Raw genomic sequence first — 16,527 nt, forward strand, 5'->3', positions numbered from 1 at the left:
AGTTAAAGGGGGCATTTTTGGAGCTTTTAGCCGTGACGCTGTAGCATGATTCACGCGGTGTTGATTGAGCTTTGGTACAGTGTTTGACAGCAACTACTCTCAGTGACGCACCTTTTTCAGAGCTCTTTGGCGACTAAAGCGAGACGAGAATGTTAGAAAGTGGTTCTTCAAACGTTTGCAATCAGGTCCAGACCCATATCAGGCATACTTATCGATCTAATACCAATACTTCATTACTTTGTTTAATGAAACTGACAAAAAATAGACTCCAACTAACCCTGCTTTGATCGTTTTGTTCTTCTACTACATAAAGTGGTCCAATCTGGATTACCTGAAGTTAGTTGTGCTGTAGATAAAACCTGGAAGAAGTTTCCAAAGCCATTCTGAGCCGACCTGTATCTGCATTCATCATGGTTGAAGTGGTTTAGCAGGGTTTATTGGGGTTACATGTGTTTGTGTGAATGTGTGTGTGGCTTGAAACAATAGAAAGAAAGAAAGAAAGAAAGAAAGAAAGAAAGAAAGAAAGAAAGAAAGAAAGAAAGAAAGAAAGAAAGAAAGAAAGAAAGAAAGAAAGAAAGAAAGAAAGAAAGAAAGAAAGAAAGAAAGAAAGAAAGAAAAAGAAAGAAAGGCTAACTCGGGTTACATATAGTAAACATAAGCATAAAAATAGCACTACAATACTGATTAGGCAGAAATTATTACTAAAAAGAAGGAAGAAACAAGGATATATAGAGAAATCACAATGATAAACTTAATAAGGCTTAATGAACCAAACAAAATACAGAGGTGCATATGCCAATTTAGATTCAAAACACAAAATTAACAACACAAAAATGCAAACGAGTAAAATAAAGATACATTTACCTTGAAATCATAAACGCACGGAAAAAACAAGGGTAAAACTGAAAAGGGTCCTTAATTGGTCTTGCATGCGTGTCCTCCATGCCATGCGGCCGCTCACCCACTGGTGCCACAGCATGAAGATATTGACACCTAACACCGGGGGAGCGCTGCCTGGCTTGGTTTTCTAACAATGGTGTCATTGATTTGTTAGCATGCCGTTGTTGGCGTAAAATGGTGGCTTGTATCGAACCGCAGTTAAACAGTGGAATCACTCCGAGCTACACACAAGTCCTTACTCATCAAGTGTTCTTTCATTATAAACGTTGGTAAAATAATGACGGATATTGGATAGTTGGACCTTTTGCCTAAAATATTTGACGTTGAGGATTCCACATCTTTATTGGAGTTGGGCACAGGATCTCACCAGACTTACATATGGGCCACGAGCTTGTCCCAATTACTTGCAATATGGTATCTCCACCTCTTCCGATAACTTTTTACAGAGCTTGGTCATAAATTATCCACCAAATATCCCTTCAAAGTCACACGGACAAGTCTAACCCATGTCTAAATCTTCCTGGTTGAAGTTATGTTGTTATTTATAGCAACCAGAAAAAACAAACTTCTCCAGTAAGTCCAGGTTGCGTAAGCTTGAGGACGATCACCGCTATCACCGTATTCTTTAGTGTAATTAGGCAGTGAAAGAGGACGGGGACGAGTGGCCTGCAGCACTGATGAAGCTAATCAGCCGCCTCCCCGCGGAGCTATGAGCGCTGATTGGTGCTGGGGCCATCGCGAGCCTCCAAACTGCTTCAGAATATGGGCCTTGCGCGCTCGGCTGCAGGCACTAAAAGCGAGGTAATTGGCTCACAAAGGAAAGGCAGCTTGGCACAGATCATTCTCGCCGCAACTGTCTGGGCATGCAGTGTCGTGTGTTGGTTGGAGAGGATGATCAGCGGTTTAATAATTAGCAGCAAAATGGATTTGATTGGCCTTTTAGGTCTTGGATTCAGTCATTTGAGGTTTGTGACCATGTTTATGATGTTCCTTCATGAGAGACTAACCTGGAGCTTTGATTTGTCTCGTTCTTTGAGTATTTCTACATGTCTCAGCTCTTCAAAACTCAAAATGTTCACTTCTGAGTTCAAGCTTTATTATCGTCGTAATTGTTCACAAAAACACGTGAATCCATATTGTGCCACACTCGCTGATTTATTTGAGTCTGAACCACCGGTGGTTCTATACTGACAAAACCAAGCAGATTCATTGATACTAATTCATTCATAAATCCTTGAGGTGCTGCTGCATACATTTACACTACATACACAAATAACTAATGTTTAATGGATTTGTTTAGCGGTTTGTTGTTTTGACACTTGGCTGTGATTGGCTAAAACGAGGCGACCTTGATCCAGTCAGCAGCTAATGCTGCATCACAATCGCAACAAACTGAAGGGAGTGTCTCTCACCAGTGGAACACTTGGTCATCTGCCTCTAGCACATGGTTGTAGTGACAGCTGTGGTAACTATGGAAATGTCTCGATCTCTGTGATCTTGATGTCACTCAGTGGCAGGTCATTGGGCTGTGGCACTGAGCTGATAACGAATGGAGCCTGATACCGCACTCATTTCCTCTGTGTCCCATATGAATGAGCTTTACTCAAGCTGAATTACTTTTATTCCCCATTGGCTTACAAAATGTAAGCAAAAAAGTCCAGCAGTATTTCATAAAGTCTGAATTAAACCGACCGGTACATGATTTGTAAGTTTATTTTTTGATTGTTTTCAAACTAGTTTATTTTCTCAGAATACTGATCAATACTACAAAGCCTATACATTTTAATTGATGTATTTAAGAGCTTAAGAGCATATGTTTTAGACTCATGCATGAATAATATCAGTATCAGCGTGTGAACTATACATCCCACCATCTTCTGAAAAATCTCCAACCTCTCGGCTAATTCCGCGTGACACTTTGGTGCGTTTTCTGCCCTGCCCTCTCGGTCGGGCGCCGCGTCTCACTGCCAGAGGAGATGTCCATTTCTGACCCGCGCCTGACCTGGACATATGTTAGCGGACGCCCACAGCGGAGAACCCACACACGAGCAGCGCGGGGGCAGGGGTAACAACGAGGCCACCCCTGGGGGAGAACCTCACACCAACCAGCTGCTCCTGCCTGCGTGATCTCAGGCAGAGAAAGTTGAGTTTCGAGAGACGAAGGGGTTGGGGAGGTTGGGGTTTCTAAAGGAGCGGAGAGGGTGTTGCTAACCAGGCCTCTGGACGCACCAAATAAACAAATGAAAATGGGTCAAACTTTCCTGAACTTTCTCCATCTTTACTTTAACAAATGCTGAAATATTAACATATGTTTATACTGCATAAAGGTACAGATACATGGAGAGGAGCAACAGCCCATAAATACTTTAAAAAAAACTGACAATGCTAACCAGGAATCTACTTTAGCAATCTACTTTAGCTTCATGCTACATATTCTACTGTTAGCAACAAGTGACTTTTTTTCACTTCCACTGAACAATTTTCTGTGAAAAAAATATATCCACATGGACATGATTTTGGTTTTATTTTATTGGTGTGTGACAAACATGTTTATAGCCGACCAAAAAATGACTAAAAAGAGGGAAAAATTGTGATTCCCATGAGAAGTTTTCTTCCCCCTAGGCTTGGATTTAGATTTTGTAGGTATTGCCCTATATCTCAGTACATTAACTAAATTCTGTTAATATTAGTGAACAATATAATGTATGTAGAGGATTTCTGTTGAATGTATTTTGCTCTGTATAAGATTGCAATATTCCATGATACTTTGTTTTGAATATGTCATGTTACTCTTCCCATTTAGTTTCTCATCAATGAGAAGTTTATTTTCTTTCACAATTTCAATATCAACACTTTGTATGTTAAGCTTTAATTCCTCCTTCTCTTTAACGTTTCCATTATCTTGCCGCAGTCTTTTCCAAAACATTCCTATTAATAGAGTATTTGGAGTGTTTCCACAATCAAACAAATCGTACTGGTCTGACCCAGAAGCGTTCCATACTAGCAGTCAGATCGCCGTAGTAGCGTCCCAGTTTTGAATGTAGTACAGTGTGCCACTAGGTTCCCACAGAGTGAAAAAAAACCCGCCGCGGCCCAATCCTCCCGTGACCAACTAAAGAAATGTGGAGCAAAAAGAAAAATTAGCCTAGTTTCCGAGCCAAGTTACGCCATTGTTTCGGGGTTAGCTGAGGAAAAACGGCGACGATGTTTTGCGACGAGAACGTTCCGATGGATAGTTGTGCTTTGTTTCATCATAACATACTCGGTGATGGTAAACAACTATTTTTATTCACAATGAGCTGTTATATTCCACTGAAGGATGGCAACTTCAAAAGGCATTTTTCTCACAGTAATGCAGAAGTATAATACAGACGTCCCCTTTTCCAATCTTGTACTTTTTTTCACATTGGTGCCGTAACCCATAGTGGAGTTTTAAGCATATGCACGCCATATCGCAGTCACCGTTTTGTCCCTCCTCCGTTCGCTCCTTCCCCGGCGCTGACAGGGCGCTCCATATGTTATTTGACTAAAGAACAGCGCGTCTTCTCTCCCCCACGGCCGTGTGCGCGCTGATAAATCGCCCGGAGTGACTGGGACATGATTACACGAAGGCGGCTGTAGGGGCCATTCCTTGGGCACCATCGTTATGTCACCTCTTTAAAGAGTTCGGGGATAGATGTCCTCGTCTACGGCGAGGCCCAGCCCCTTAATCACACTGTCGGACGGGAATGATTAGCTTCCTTTAGCTTCCTTTAGCCTCGTCTCGCGCTGAAGAATAGACTCTGTATGAATATGCGCCCAGGGAGATGAGGCGCTGCTTTACAACTGGCGATACACTCCACTTTTTCTATTAAGATTATGGAAGAATTACTTACTACGTGCTTGTTAATCCATATTTTATATTAACACTGCATTATACATTTTCACTTGATTGCCTAATGATCAGTCATTATTTTGTAAATGTTTTAGAAATGATGATCTACAAATGCTTCGGTATCGCTTTAGATTAAGGTGTTCTCATTAAGTATTAATAAGCATTAGTAATCATTTTAGGGTTAGGTATAGGGTTTGCTATGACTAAGCCGATTATTAATGGCCTATTACTATGTTAAAGGAACAGGCCACCATTTTTCCATACTGAGATATGTTCTTACCTGAGCTTAGACGAGTTGATGCGTACCTGTCTGGTCTTTGTGCGTGCTCGTGGAAGAGTTTGGTCGCTTCTAACTTCACCCCATTTGGAGCCATAGGAATATACTGGCAGAGGCTAAATGCTCTTTGGCCTTTTTGCGTGACTGAGCGCACTAGAAAACTGAAGTTTCGCTACATGCTTCAGATCTATAAGCAAATGTCAAGTATCCAGGATGCAATCTATGCAATCAGTCGCCAGTCATCCAGAAAAGAGAAACAAGTGGAGGAAAATCAATTTAAATGCAATTTTTTCCACTAAAGAAATATGGTGTAAAATGCATGTTGCAGAAATAGCTCTTGCTGAATAAGTTGAACATCGCACACAATGTAAAAAAGGTCTAAAAGAACAAGTTCCCCAAATGGTTGGCTTGATCGAAAATAGTACAAAGTTGGTATCTTCCATTATTCTATTGTAATTTCATTTTTTATTTGTAAAATCAAACGCCGGAGGGTAATATTAGCTTCTTTATATCACTGGCTGTATACAAATAATCCACTCTGGGCTCTTCTCCTTTGGCTAATCCCGCCATAATCACCGCTACAAGGTCTCCTCTCTTTTTTATCCAAATTTCATTAAGTCGAACAAGTCCATTCACGGAATCCGTGCCCCTGAACCAAGGAGAAGTGTGACGCGGCTGATTGTATCTAAATCCACTGTCGCGCTGCCGCTGATGAGGCCGGCCGTCTGGATTTACCCGCGCGCCGCCTCGCTCCCCTGTTTCCCAGCGCTTCCTATAAGACTGAACGGGGGATTAGGGATTATCACGCGTCGCCTGCGCATCTGTCGAGGGCGGCAGTCCTTGGGCAGAAACATATTTTGGTGATTACGCCTCTAACGGTGGCGTGATGGAGAGAGGTCAAGAGAGCGGAGACGCCTTGTTGTGCACGAGTCGGTCATAAGACTGTAGAATGATTTCATGTCTTTTCTTTTCGACGTTGACATTCAAAACCTTCAACAGTATAAGTCGGCGCTTTCGCCTGCGCCCATTTATTTCCCTAATGCGGCCCCGCTCTTTTTATGAAATATCATTGTCTTTGGACGCGGCATTGGATTAGGCCGCGCATTTGTCAATAGCGCTTTTCCTCAAGCCCGGATGCACTCGAGCGGGTTAACCTTGGGATATCGATTTCCTGCCATTGTCCTATACGCGGCCCCGTGCACGAGCCGATGAGCTCATTGGAGAGTGATACATCTCTTCATTTATTTCATTCTTATTTGTGTTTGTTTTTTGGCAGAAATCCTCCACGGCGGCGTCTACGTGGACCAGAACAAGTTCCTGTGCCACGCCGATACCATCCACTGGAGGGACATCATCAAGAACCCGCAGGCCGAGCTGCTGGTGGTGCCGTCCAACAACAGCAACCTCGGATGTAAGTGCAAAACAATCAAACTCAGTGGTTCACATTCGTTTAGGCGTTAATGTCAGAGTATATGTTTATTTTGAGATGTTTCTCCCAAGCCGGAGATTTGAACGGCGACCGAGATGGCGCTGTAATCCAAATATGGGGCTAAAGGCGGGATATACATTCGCACGTGTAGGCCCCGTTTTCTCCAAATTAGGTTTACGTTCCATTATTATAACCTCTCCACTTTCCTACAAACTCCACTTGTTCCAGTCTTGGACCATATTTTTAAGGACTTTTCAGATTTATCGAGCTTTGAACCCCCCAAAGAACAAGGCGAAAACTTAACACGATCCAAAATCCCTAAGCAAATCTCAACAAAATAAAGCCATACATTTAAACCTGACTCCCAAGTTTGATTATCACCTCCAGGTTTACCCTACCACTTAAACATGTACAATAGGTTCCGCTCTGGGGCCAGGACTCCTCTGAAAAAGAGATTCTTTATCTCAGTGGGACTTTCATAGTTAAACAAAGGTCAACAAAGATAAAAACAAAAGAAGTGACAAAAGAGCGACAAAAAACGTGCTGAAAAAGCAACAATAAAAACACGACTGAAGAGTGATGAAAAAGCCAGAGATGCTTTCCGATTTGGACAAAGCCGAAATGGAGAAAATGCTCAGTAAGTGGTTGACTTTTTCCCCATTCACCCCCATACACACAGATAAAGGTTCTTTTGTCATCTTTCCTCTGCAGTTGGACGTTTACCTGAGTTAATTGAAAAAAGCCAGTGGCGTGGCTCAAACCAAACGTTCATCAGTCTGAATTGAGTGAATATTGTGAAAAGTGAATAATATAACGTGTCGCACAGGACGGTGTGGGACAATTTTGATAATGTCAGTTGCTGATATTGTTCGTTGAATGGACGGTTGTAACAGAATTTTCTTTCAGTGACCTTGAACACAAAAATGGACAGAGTAACAAACTGAGGTGAACGATCTTCACGTAAAAGATATTTGCCAGACAGTTGAAGCCTCCTTTCATGAATTATGGCACAAACATTCTTTTCTTTTACATCAACACTTTTCTCAAGGTAAAAATCCGTCCCACTGTAAGTCTGAATCAAAAGTATGACCTCTCTACGGAACTTCAGGGCCTCCATGTTCAGTCTCATGAGCAAACATTACAAGACTCTTTCACGATTCGAACAAGAGTCCAGTCGTCGACCCTCCACAATACGAGACCAGACTCTCTTCCACTGCCTTCAACAAGTCACGACAAGTCACGGAACCTGAAAATCCTAGTAAAATCTGTCAAAATCACGAATCTGTGCTCCGCTTTACTGGTAAACATTGACGCCAACCCCCAAACCTTCTGCATATTCACCGACGCTAAATTTGTCCGTCCCAGAAGTCACCCGTTCCCTTCGCCTCGTGGTCATCCCGAGCCACCATCACATAGCATTAGCCCTTCCCGATGTAACGCTACCACTTCTCCCCTCCACCAGCGACGCCCGTGGTGCCGGCGTCTCCCAGGGCGCGTCTTTGCCTAAATCCGATCTGACAGTTAGTCCGAGGCACTTGGCGATGCTCCCTCTTTCTCTCTCCCTCCCGATCCCTCAGTCCCTTACGGTTTTGGACTTCCAGCTTCTTTCTTTGACTCAAAACTTTTCTCGCGTGTCAGTTTTCTTCTTTTGCTCTTTTTAAGCGCGATCTCTCTCCGGGTGAAGGAAACAATGGGGACAGCTGCGACACCGATGACACTGGGAGTGTTTTTTTGATGTGGGCATGGCGACCTTTTGTTTGGGGAACAGTGCACGCTGCCGGATGACGAACGCAAAGTGGCACGTAGTTTAAGAAAATAATTCCTGTTATTAGCGCGCAAACTCGCAGCCTTTCGCAAGAGCAGAGCGGGAGGTGTGTCGGAGGCAGCGAGGGAAAGCGATCGGAAAAGGTGCCGGTAAAAAGCTTTTAATAACATCGTTGCAACAGGCTCAAGGGCTGTCATTATTGGGTGTGTAAAATAATGAGTCTAGTAGCTGCTCATTATAGGGTTCAGCAGATACATGTTGAGCTAGGTTTGTACTGCACTTGTCCAAGCATCTTTGCCATTACCATTGTTTCAACTCAAAGTGGAGACAATGTTCAAAAACCTGAGCTTGATCTTGGTCAGTAGGAAAGACTTTAAGCTTCAATATGAATATGACAGGTTTGTGGATCCAACTGCTACAAAATAATGATCAGGGAAAACATTTGTCATTCATTTCTTTGAAGATTTCTTTCAGTAACCGTGTTAAACTTACTCCTGCCCTCCGTCTGAATCCATCTAAAGTCAGGTGGAGGGCACCTGACATTCAAAAAGACGTTTTTGAAAGAAATCTCCAAATGGTCACCTGCTCATTGTTTGTGAGGGATTGGGTCCTGTCCTGCTATATTGATCTTTTTCGGTGGAAAGTCCTTTCAAGTGACTAATATCACACCGCATTCAGACACCTTTATGAGAACATCATGGATAGGTCCATCAGTCCAAAATTCCCCCTTTTCACGGTTTCAATCGCAGCTTGTCACTTCAATTTTAAACTATTCACCTTATTCCGGAGGTTCGTGTGGGCGCCACCATGAATTGTGCCCGCCCCTTTTCTCCTAGCAGTTAACATGGGACTGGAGAAGTCCAGATAAAATCAGTTACTACACAAAAACAAAGCCGATTTTTGGCTGCACAGAGAAACAGTGCAGTGTAAACTCATTATATTATTATACATTTTACACAAATCAATCGACTAAACATCAGATTTGAGCGGAGAACGTTTTCCCTTGTTCTCCGTTTAAATGAACGGGCTTCCTGCTCGACTGAAAGTGACACAAAACAAACAAAAAATACAGAAATGGAGAGAGCATGCAGAGCATACACAGGGTCCACATGGTCCAGGAGTCAAACTCAAGACCTTTCATTCTCCTGACCACTCGTGTGGTGTGCCACTACATATTAAAGTGACAGTCTGTAAGTTTTGCAAATGTAATAGATTTTGAGCTGCTAGAAAGTCCCGGGTTCGATATTTTACTCTCACTTTACAATCTTACAGACTATCACTTTAAAATAGACCCAAAAACATCTCCCAAAAAATAGGTGCATTTGGTAGTTGAGTAAGGCTAATGCCATACACTCAGCACTGTTCTAGCCTCAGAGTTTTGGGTTCTGGCCCAGACAATTTGCTGAAGGTCTCTCCTACGTGTGTTTTCTTACTGTTCGGAACATGTTGAACACAATCTGCAAGAGAACGGAAACAGTCCACAATCAGAAGTGGAAACTTGCATGTGAAACATCCTGTTTGCCAACTCTCCGGGGTGAACTCCATTTACGTGGCATAGCAGCGTAAGTATGTTTTAAAAAGATAAAATGTGGAAGACCCCTGCACTTGGAACACCTTTCTCCCGGAGTCCCATCATAGAGGGGGATCTTGGCAGCCTGTCTCCTCCATCAAAGTTAATTAAAAAAGCCACCGTATTGTTATCCCGACGCCGCTTCCTGTTGACTCGCTCGGCAAAGGCGGGGGGGACGGCACCTCGGGAACAAAGAGGACGGCCGTGCCAACAGGAAAAAAAATAAAATGAAATAAACAGTGACAAAATGAGCTGTGCGTCGGCGGCGTAGCCAAACTCGTCCTTAGCATTTACCGCGCGTGCACGAGGCAGGCGTGTCCCACTTCACCGCTCAACTTCGCCCGTGTAATTAACCCGTAGTCAATTAGCGGCTGATGACGAGCTCGCGCTGTCAGCCCCCCCGCTTTAGCTTGTCGTTCACGCTTTATGTTTTTTTTTTTCTTCTTCCGCGAGGGGGGCCACAAGTCACTCGCTCGTCTCCGCTTATTGCCAGTGCCGGGGACGAGCGTGAAGAGAGAGGCGTCCGCGGGTTGAGGGAGTCTGGCAGGGGAAGTTTGAGCGGAGAGGAGTTGTTGCCTGTCAAAAGTCCCGAGTTCAAGTTGTCTAAAAGTTTGTGTTTTTTTTTGTTTTTTTCCCTTGCAGGCAGACGCTGTCACCGCTCGTGTAACGGGAGGTGCTGGGGACATCAGGAGGACCAGTGTCAGACGTGTAAGTGGAGCTGTCGTCGGCGGGTCGAGGGTTGGGGAACAGTTATTTTAATGTTTAGCAGCTGAAGTATTGAATTTTTTCCCATTGCGCAAATCTTTGTAACTAATATTCATTTCCAGTCAAAGGTTTGGAAACACTTGTTGTATGTATTGTTGTTTTGTTCTTCCAAGACTATTTACATTGTAGATCACACTGTCTCTTCAAGGAGACTGCGTAATCCTCGGGCCAGGTCCAGTCGACTGAAGAATTGTTTCATACACCAGGCTGTCAGGAAGCTGAACTCTCTCCCTTCCCTGCCCTCCCTGTGCTCCCAACCCTCACTCCCCACCCCCTGCTCCACAGCAAGGCCGAGAGAATGAACAATTTCAATTCATTGTGAAATGAATTGACAAATAAAAATGAATTGAGCTGAATTATGTTTAAGCAAAAAAAAAGTTTGAATAGCCTTTTGCTTTGATTACTGCTTTGCACTTTTGGCATTTTCTCAATGAGCTTCACGATGTCGTCACACAAATGATTTCCACTTCACAGGCTGTTGAACCATTTCAGGGACGACCCTTGAAACTCAATGAGAAAATGCCAAGAATAAAGGGAGGCCGTTTTGAAGAAGAAGAGTTATTTGAAGCTTGTTTGTTTCCTACATAATCCCATGTGCTCATTTAACGTTTAATGCAATGGCGCCCAAAGTGTGGCCCTCAAGCTTCTTGTTGGATTAGCACATATGGCCAGAGATGGTATTGATGATGATAATTCTAGACAATTATAGCCTCAAAAAGTAATATACCCTGTGAGTCTGAGCTGCATTAATCTTCCAAGTCTATATTAAGGTGTGGGACATACTTTAAACCTCTCTTAAATCAGCCCACGTGAATGTTTCTTTGCATTGACCTCCAATGTGTGGCCCTTAACACCGCATAAACTTCAATATCAGGCCCTCGATGAAAATGTTTGGATGCCCCTGGTTTAATGTCTTCAATAAGAATTGTTACGTTTTTATAGTGTTGAAAATAAAGAAAAAAGCTTCATGAAAAGTGTTTCCAAACTTTTGACCGGTCCTGTATCAACAAAGTAAACACATACATTTAAACTTGGTATACTTTAAACTCTGACAATGGTTGGAGAAACACTGTGCATCTAATTTGATGGCATTTGCACAAGTTTTCCATTGTTTACTTGACAGTGATCCTGAAAAGTGACCCTACAGGTTGTGAAATGTTGTTCTTCAACAGCTAACATTTTGATATTTGGTTTGATAATACATGCTATTTTGTCCATTTGTATGCAACTTATATTAATGTTAGTGCACAGCAAACATTTCAAATTCATACCTGTAGCCTTTATTCCCTATAGCCGTGCCTCGCCTTCTCTGTTATGTTGGTTTGCTCCGTGGTATTTTGCCTCGGTCGACCCTATTGGCTTTAACCTGTGGCACAAGCCCTGACACTTGACCCTCCTTGACGGCTGACCCGTAATAACGCCCCCCTGTCCTTGTGGATGGATTACTGCAGATTATTCCACATGTGCATGACGTACAGCACAGGTCGACACGCACGGGGCCCGTCAGGTCATGGCATGTCCCGGGCCGATATATTCCAACACTAACGGGGTCAAAGATCAGCAGCGCACACGCCCCAGTCCCAGTGCTTAATAAGAACGGCCATTTTCACACTATTGTTTGGATTTTTAATGTATGTTTGTCTCAATCTTAAGCGTGAACAGAATGTGAATAATAGAACGGGTCAGGATTCCATGTTTTGCTGACATATTACAAACAAAAATCAATAAGCGAATGCCTTTAACAGAATAGCACATTTTGACCATATGGTACAATATTTCCCATTCAATCTAGTTCTTTGTTCATGTTTGTTTCTCTGTTTGAAGATTTTAAATTTCCTCAAAATATTAGAAATGATTTAGACGCTCTAAAACACAAGTCTTTAATCCGTTTTAATCTGGGCTAAACACTTGGACAGTGGGCAAAATGAGGATACGCTCAATAACAGAATAATCTGGGTTCATCTCCGGTGACATATTTATTTGGAATATTAGATTAACGGCTCTGTGCGGCTTCCGATAAACTGAGCCTCAACACATTGAGTTGGAGGGATTAGGCCCACTGCTAAGGTTAGAAATGTGTACAAAGAAACCAACGGACATTGTGGTGCAAGGCCTTGTACCTATTTTAGTTTGATTTAGTTTAGGTAAAATCCTTTATGCAGCGTTGAATATATTGTAAAACTAAACAAACACATTTCAAAACCAAAGGAGAACCGTGAAAATAAATATACCATGTTTGTCCGAAAATATGTACATACAGTATGAACCCTGAACGAATTCACAAATGTGTTCAGGATACATATGTACAAAAGCAGAGCAGGCGACACACGTGAACGTTTTCATTATTTGTGGCTCATGTTCTCCTTGTCTCTGCACATGTTTCCTCTACCACTAAAACCATGTATGATCGGCAGGATGAATGATGTGAATGAACTGTGGACAGAGGGCTGTTGGCGTCATAGACTGTAAAATGAAGGATGGAGTTATTGTGGCCATTCTTCCTGTAACCATAAGGAAATGGCCTCTGGCTCCGAAGGTTCCTGGCTCCTATGGACTTTCACTGTCACTATTGTACACAGGCTTGTCATTCTGACCTCCATGTGTTCATCTGAACATGCGCAACAGCTTCCTACATTCCTACTCTATATGGTGGAGCTGGCTCAAAAAAAACAACCTCAAATTGCTAGCACGGCTGAGCTTTGTTAGCCCACAATGAACGCTATGGCGCTGTAGGTACATTATTTACTCTGCTGCAAAGTGTGCTCTTGTCTAAAGCCGCCAAAGGTTGATGACGTTAGCTAACAATCTATTGGCTGTTTTTCTTGCTAACATGGAAGTGTATGTCCGAGCTAATTTAACAGCTATTTTGATCTTTTTAGAATAATTTAACAGGGCGCCCTCTGTCCACCACTGTTTAACTGTCTGTGTTTGGCTATGCATGTGTGTGGTCGCACCTCTGACAGTCTAACCCAGGGGAAATATAGAACCACCGTGTGTGGAGTGAACAAATCCTACAACTGAAACATTTTGGGCGACTTCCATTCCTTTCCAAGGGTAAAAATCAGTCATTTAGATCAGTGTTTCCCAACCAGGGGTACGGGGGCCCCTGGGGGTACTTGAGCACTTAGCAGGGGGTACTTGGACTTATTTCAGATTTTTTTTTAAAAGGTGAAACTGATTAGAATTTCAAAATGAATTTCAAAGGAAAGTTAGTTTTAATTATGTTTTTCAGTAAATGGTTTGATTGTGAGAGTATTTTAGCATTATTTTGAACACAACACACTGTTAAATACTGTATAATATTACTTTAGTCGGTCACTTTGTAATAATATTGGCAAAATAATCAAGGTAGGGGGTACTCGGAGTATACATTCGCGACTCAAGGCGTATGCGAGGCAAAAAGGGTTGGAAACCACTGATTTAGATGATTAAAGTGTTCTGGCTTCTTTCGTAAAACAAAAACACAAAATCAATATGAAAATGACCCAGTCTTTCAAGTTTTTGTGTCAAAATATAAAACACCAAAGCAGCGCTATGCTAACTGCTTGGGTGGTTAGCATAGCGCCTGTACTGTCCATCCCCGTGGCCTCCGTGATCCTTCTGGTAGGTTTTCTGGATCGACTGTCTGCGTAACCATGGAGAGGGTCAATCAGCAGTGAAAACCTATCAGAAACCCTAAAAGCGTCTTAGTGGCCACCGAGATGACAGGACACATTTTCCCGCTTCATTTGCCGTACTTTTAAAGCCCTCCCTTGCACCGCTGCTATGTTTACATCCCCCAACAGTCCAAGGCCGGGCGGACATTTCCTCCTGTGGTCATAATACGCTCGCACATCCTCGCGTCCCAACCTTTGGCGGGGCCCCATTTGTCTCCGTCGGCGCCCCCTCTGTACGTGTCGGGACTGTTTCTCTCTCCTCTCCTGTGTTGCAGTGACAAAGACGGTGTGCGCCGAGCAGTGTGACGGCCGCTGCTTCGGGCCCTACGTCAGCGACTGCTGCCACCGGGAGTGCGCCGGAGGCTGCTCGGGCCCCAAGGACACCGACTGCTTTGTGAGTCATGTGGCCCCTAATAGTACAGTCGAAAGTTGTTTCTGTGTGGGGTTTTTTTTTTTGTTAAAAGGTCCTGTACTCTATGCGGACACTTTGACTTTGGTATTGTTGTATGAAAATAAGAATAATGCACCGAGAACACTTCTAAGACAGTGATTTTTCAAACATTTATCCACACACACACAGCCGCGTCCTATTTGCCTTGCTTTTGAGTTGAAGTGCGAACATGTTCTGCATCGTAAGTCAAAAGTCTCATGTCTCCGCTCTCATTTTGTCAGATAATTAAGGTTGATAGTGTGCTTCATCTGGTTTTCCATACAGCACACTTTAAGCCAACATGGTTCAAGAATGGATAGATAGACCTATACGTACTCTACTCTCTACTCTACTGTAGTGGGCAGTCCTGCTGAAACATGATAGTAGCACGCAATAATGAAATGCACTACAGTAAAGCCCGGAAAGCCTGTGGGCCGCGAGGTTAACACTAGAAGAAAAAAAAACACCTTTAGATGATGTTTTTTAATATTATTCAAAAAAGCCAAGGCAAAAACCAGAGGAAAGAAACGGCTAAGACAACAACGAAGGTAAGCTAACGTGGCAAATGCTATTCTTATACAGATGCAACGAAAACGTGAATGGTCTTATCTTGTCTTGCAAACGAGATGCTACATATCAATGGAAAAAACATACAAGCTGCAGTACTACTATGCATCATACTACAATTTTATTGCTTTTGGTCGCCTGATCTCAGCTTTGATTAGTTGCTGCTAGCATTGGCATGCTACTGCTAGCAGCAGCATTTTGCGCTGCAATCAAAAATACATTAGCAAATGCTAAAGCTAACTCGGCGATTGAATTCTCCAGGTTCAGAGCTTTACAATAATGAGTAGCATGTCCATATTAGATTTAGATGGTGAAAGTTGTGTTTTTAATATGGTGAGAGCCAAAATAGGTATTGGTTCAGTATTACTGCATTGAGCTGCCCTGTGTACGAAATGTGCGGTTTAAGTAAACATGCCTTGATACAACAATAATGTATTTTCTCAGGTATTGGCTCTGATATCCTATAGAGTTGGCTGACATTAGCTAAAACAGTATAAAAAGTGGAGAGAAAAAAGCCATGGAACAACTCTGTTCTCTGTGGTGTCCAACAATAACTCCAGTGTTTTAACTTTTAAAATCTCCATTAGTTTACAATTGCTGCTAGTCCCATAATGCTTAGCGATATGACATCACATTCCCGAACTCTATACCAGTATGCTAACAGTGGCTAATACTATAGCTCGCATCATCATGACTGATCCCGTTAACATATCCCCCTCATATAGTTTTGGTGCCTCAAAGTAACTTTCCGACCAAACTGCGTGCCCTTTAATCCATGTACCGTACAAGTTGGAACGCTCTTTGCTCGGCCTATTCCCCCTTCACCTGTTTATCACGCCGCCGCCTCCACTAAGATCCACTTTGTTTACAGCCTGATGAATAGACCGTCATTTTGCAGCGCCGTAAACGTCTGCCGTCTCTTCAACCTGCGGAATTGGTGATTCACGGTTCCAATTAATCCCCCCTTTATCACCGCAAAGCCCCCATTTTTTTTTTTTTTCCTCCTCACACGGACCCAACCAGGCGCCTGATATTAGCGCTGTAACTCACTGAGAGCCTCATTCCATTCAATTAGTGCCATTTGTGACGGCTGATGCCGAACATAAGGGGTTTATAGGAGCAACATTTCAGCGTTTACATCGCAGCACAGCCGTAATGGGTGCTATCTGTCTCCTGCTGGGGCAAATGGGAAATATGAAAAGTTGTTTTCTGATGTCGATCTTTCTTGTTTTAGCTACATTTTAATGTGTTAGAGTTGAATGTAGGTGTACATGCACAGAGAGCTCCAAGGTGC

General features: G+C 42.9%; 1 protein-coding gene across 4 annotated transcripts in view; it reads left to right on the forward strand.

Moving 5' to 3' along the window:
- The window catches only part of LOC306981807 (receptor tyrosine-protein kinase erbB-4-like), a 494,462-nt gene that overhangs the window by 347,177 nt on the left and 130,758 nt on the right, over window positions 1-16,527 (forward strand). For all 4 annotated transcript variants that reach the window (XM_079581509.1, XM_079581507.1, XM_079581508.1 and 1 more), the window contains exons 4-6: window positions 6,328-6,462; window positions 10,458-10,523; window positions 14,512-14,630. In XM_079581509.1, the coding sequence (XP_079437635.1) occupies window positions 6,328-6,462; window positions 10,458-10,523; window positions 14,512-14,630 (320 nt within the window). The remainder of the gene's footprint in view (window positions 1-6,327; window positions 6,463-10,457; window positions 10,524-14,511; window positions 14,631-16,527) is intronic.

The sequence above is a fragment of the Gobius niger genome, assembly GCF_951799975.1.
Source record: "Gobius niger genome assembly, chromosome: 23".
Lineage (NCBI taxonomy): Eukaryota > Metazoa > Chordata > Actinopteri > Gobiiformes > Gobiidae > Gobius > Gobius niger.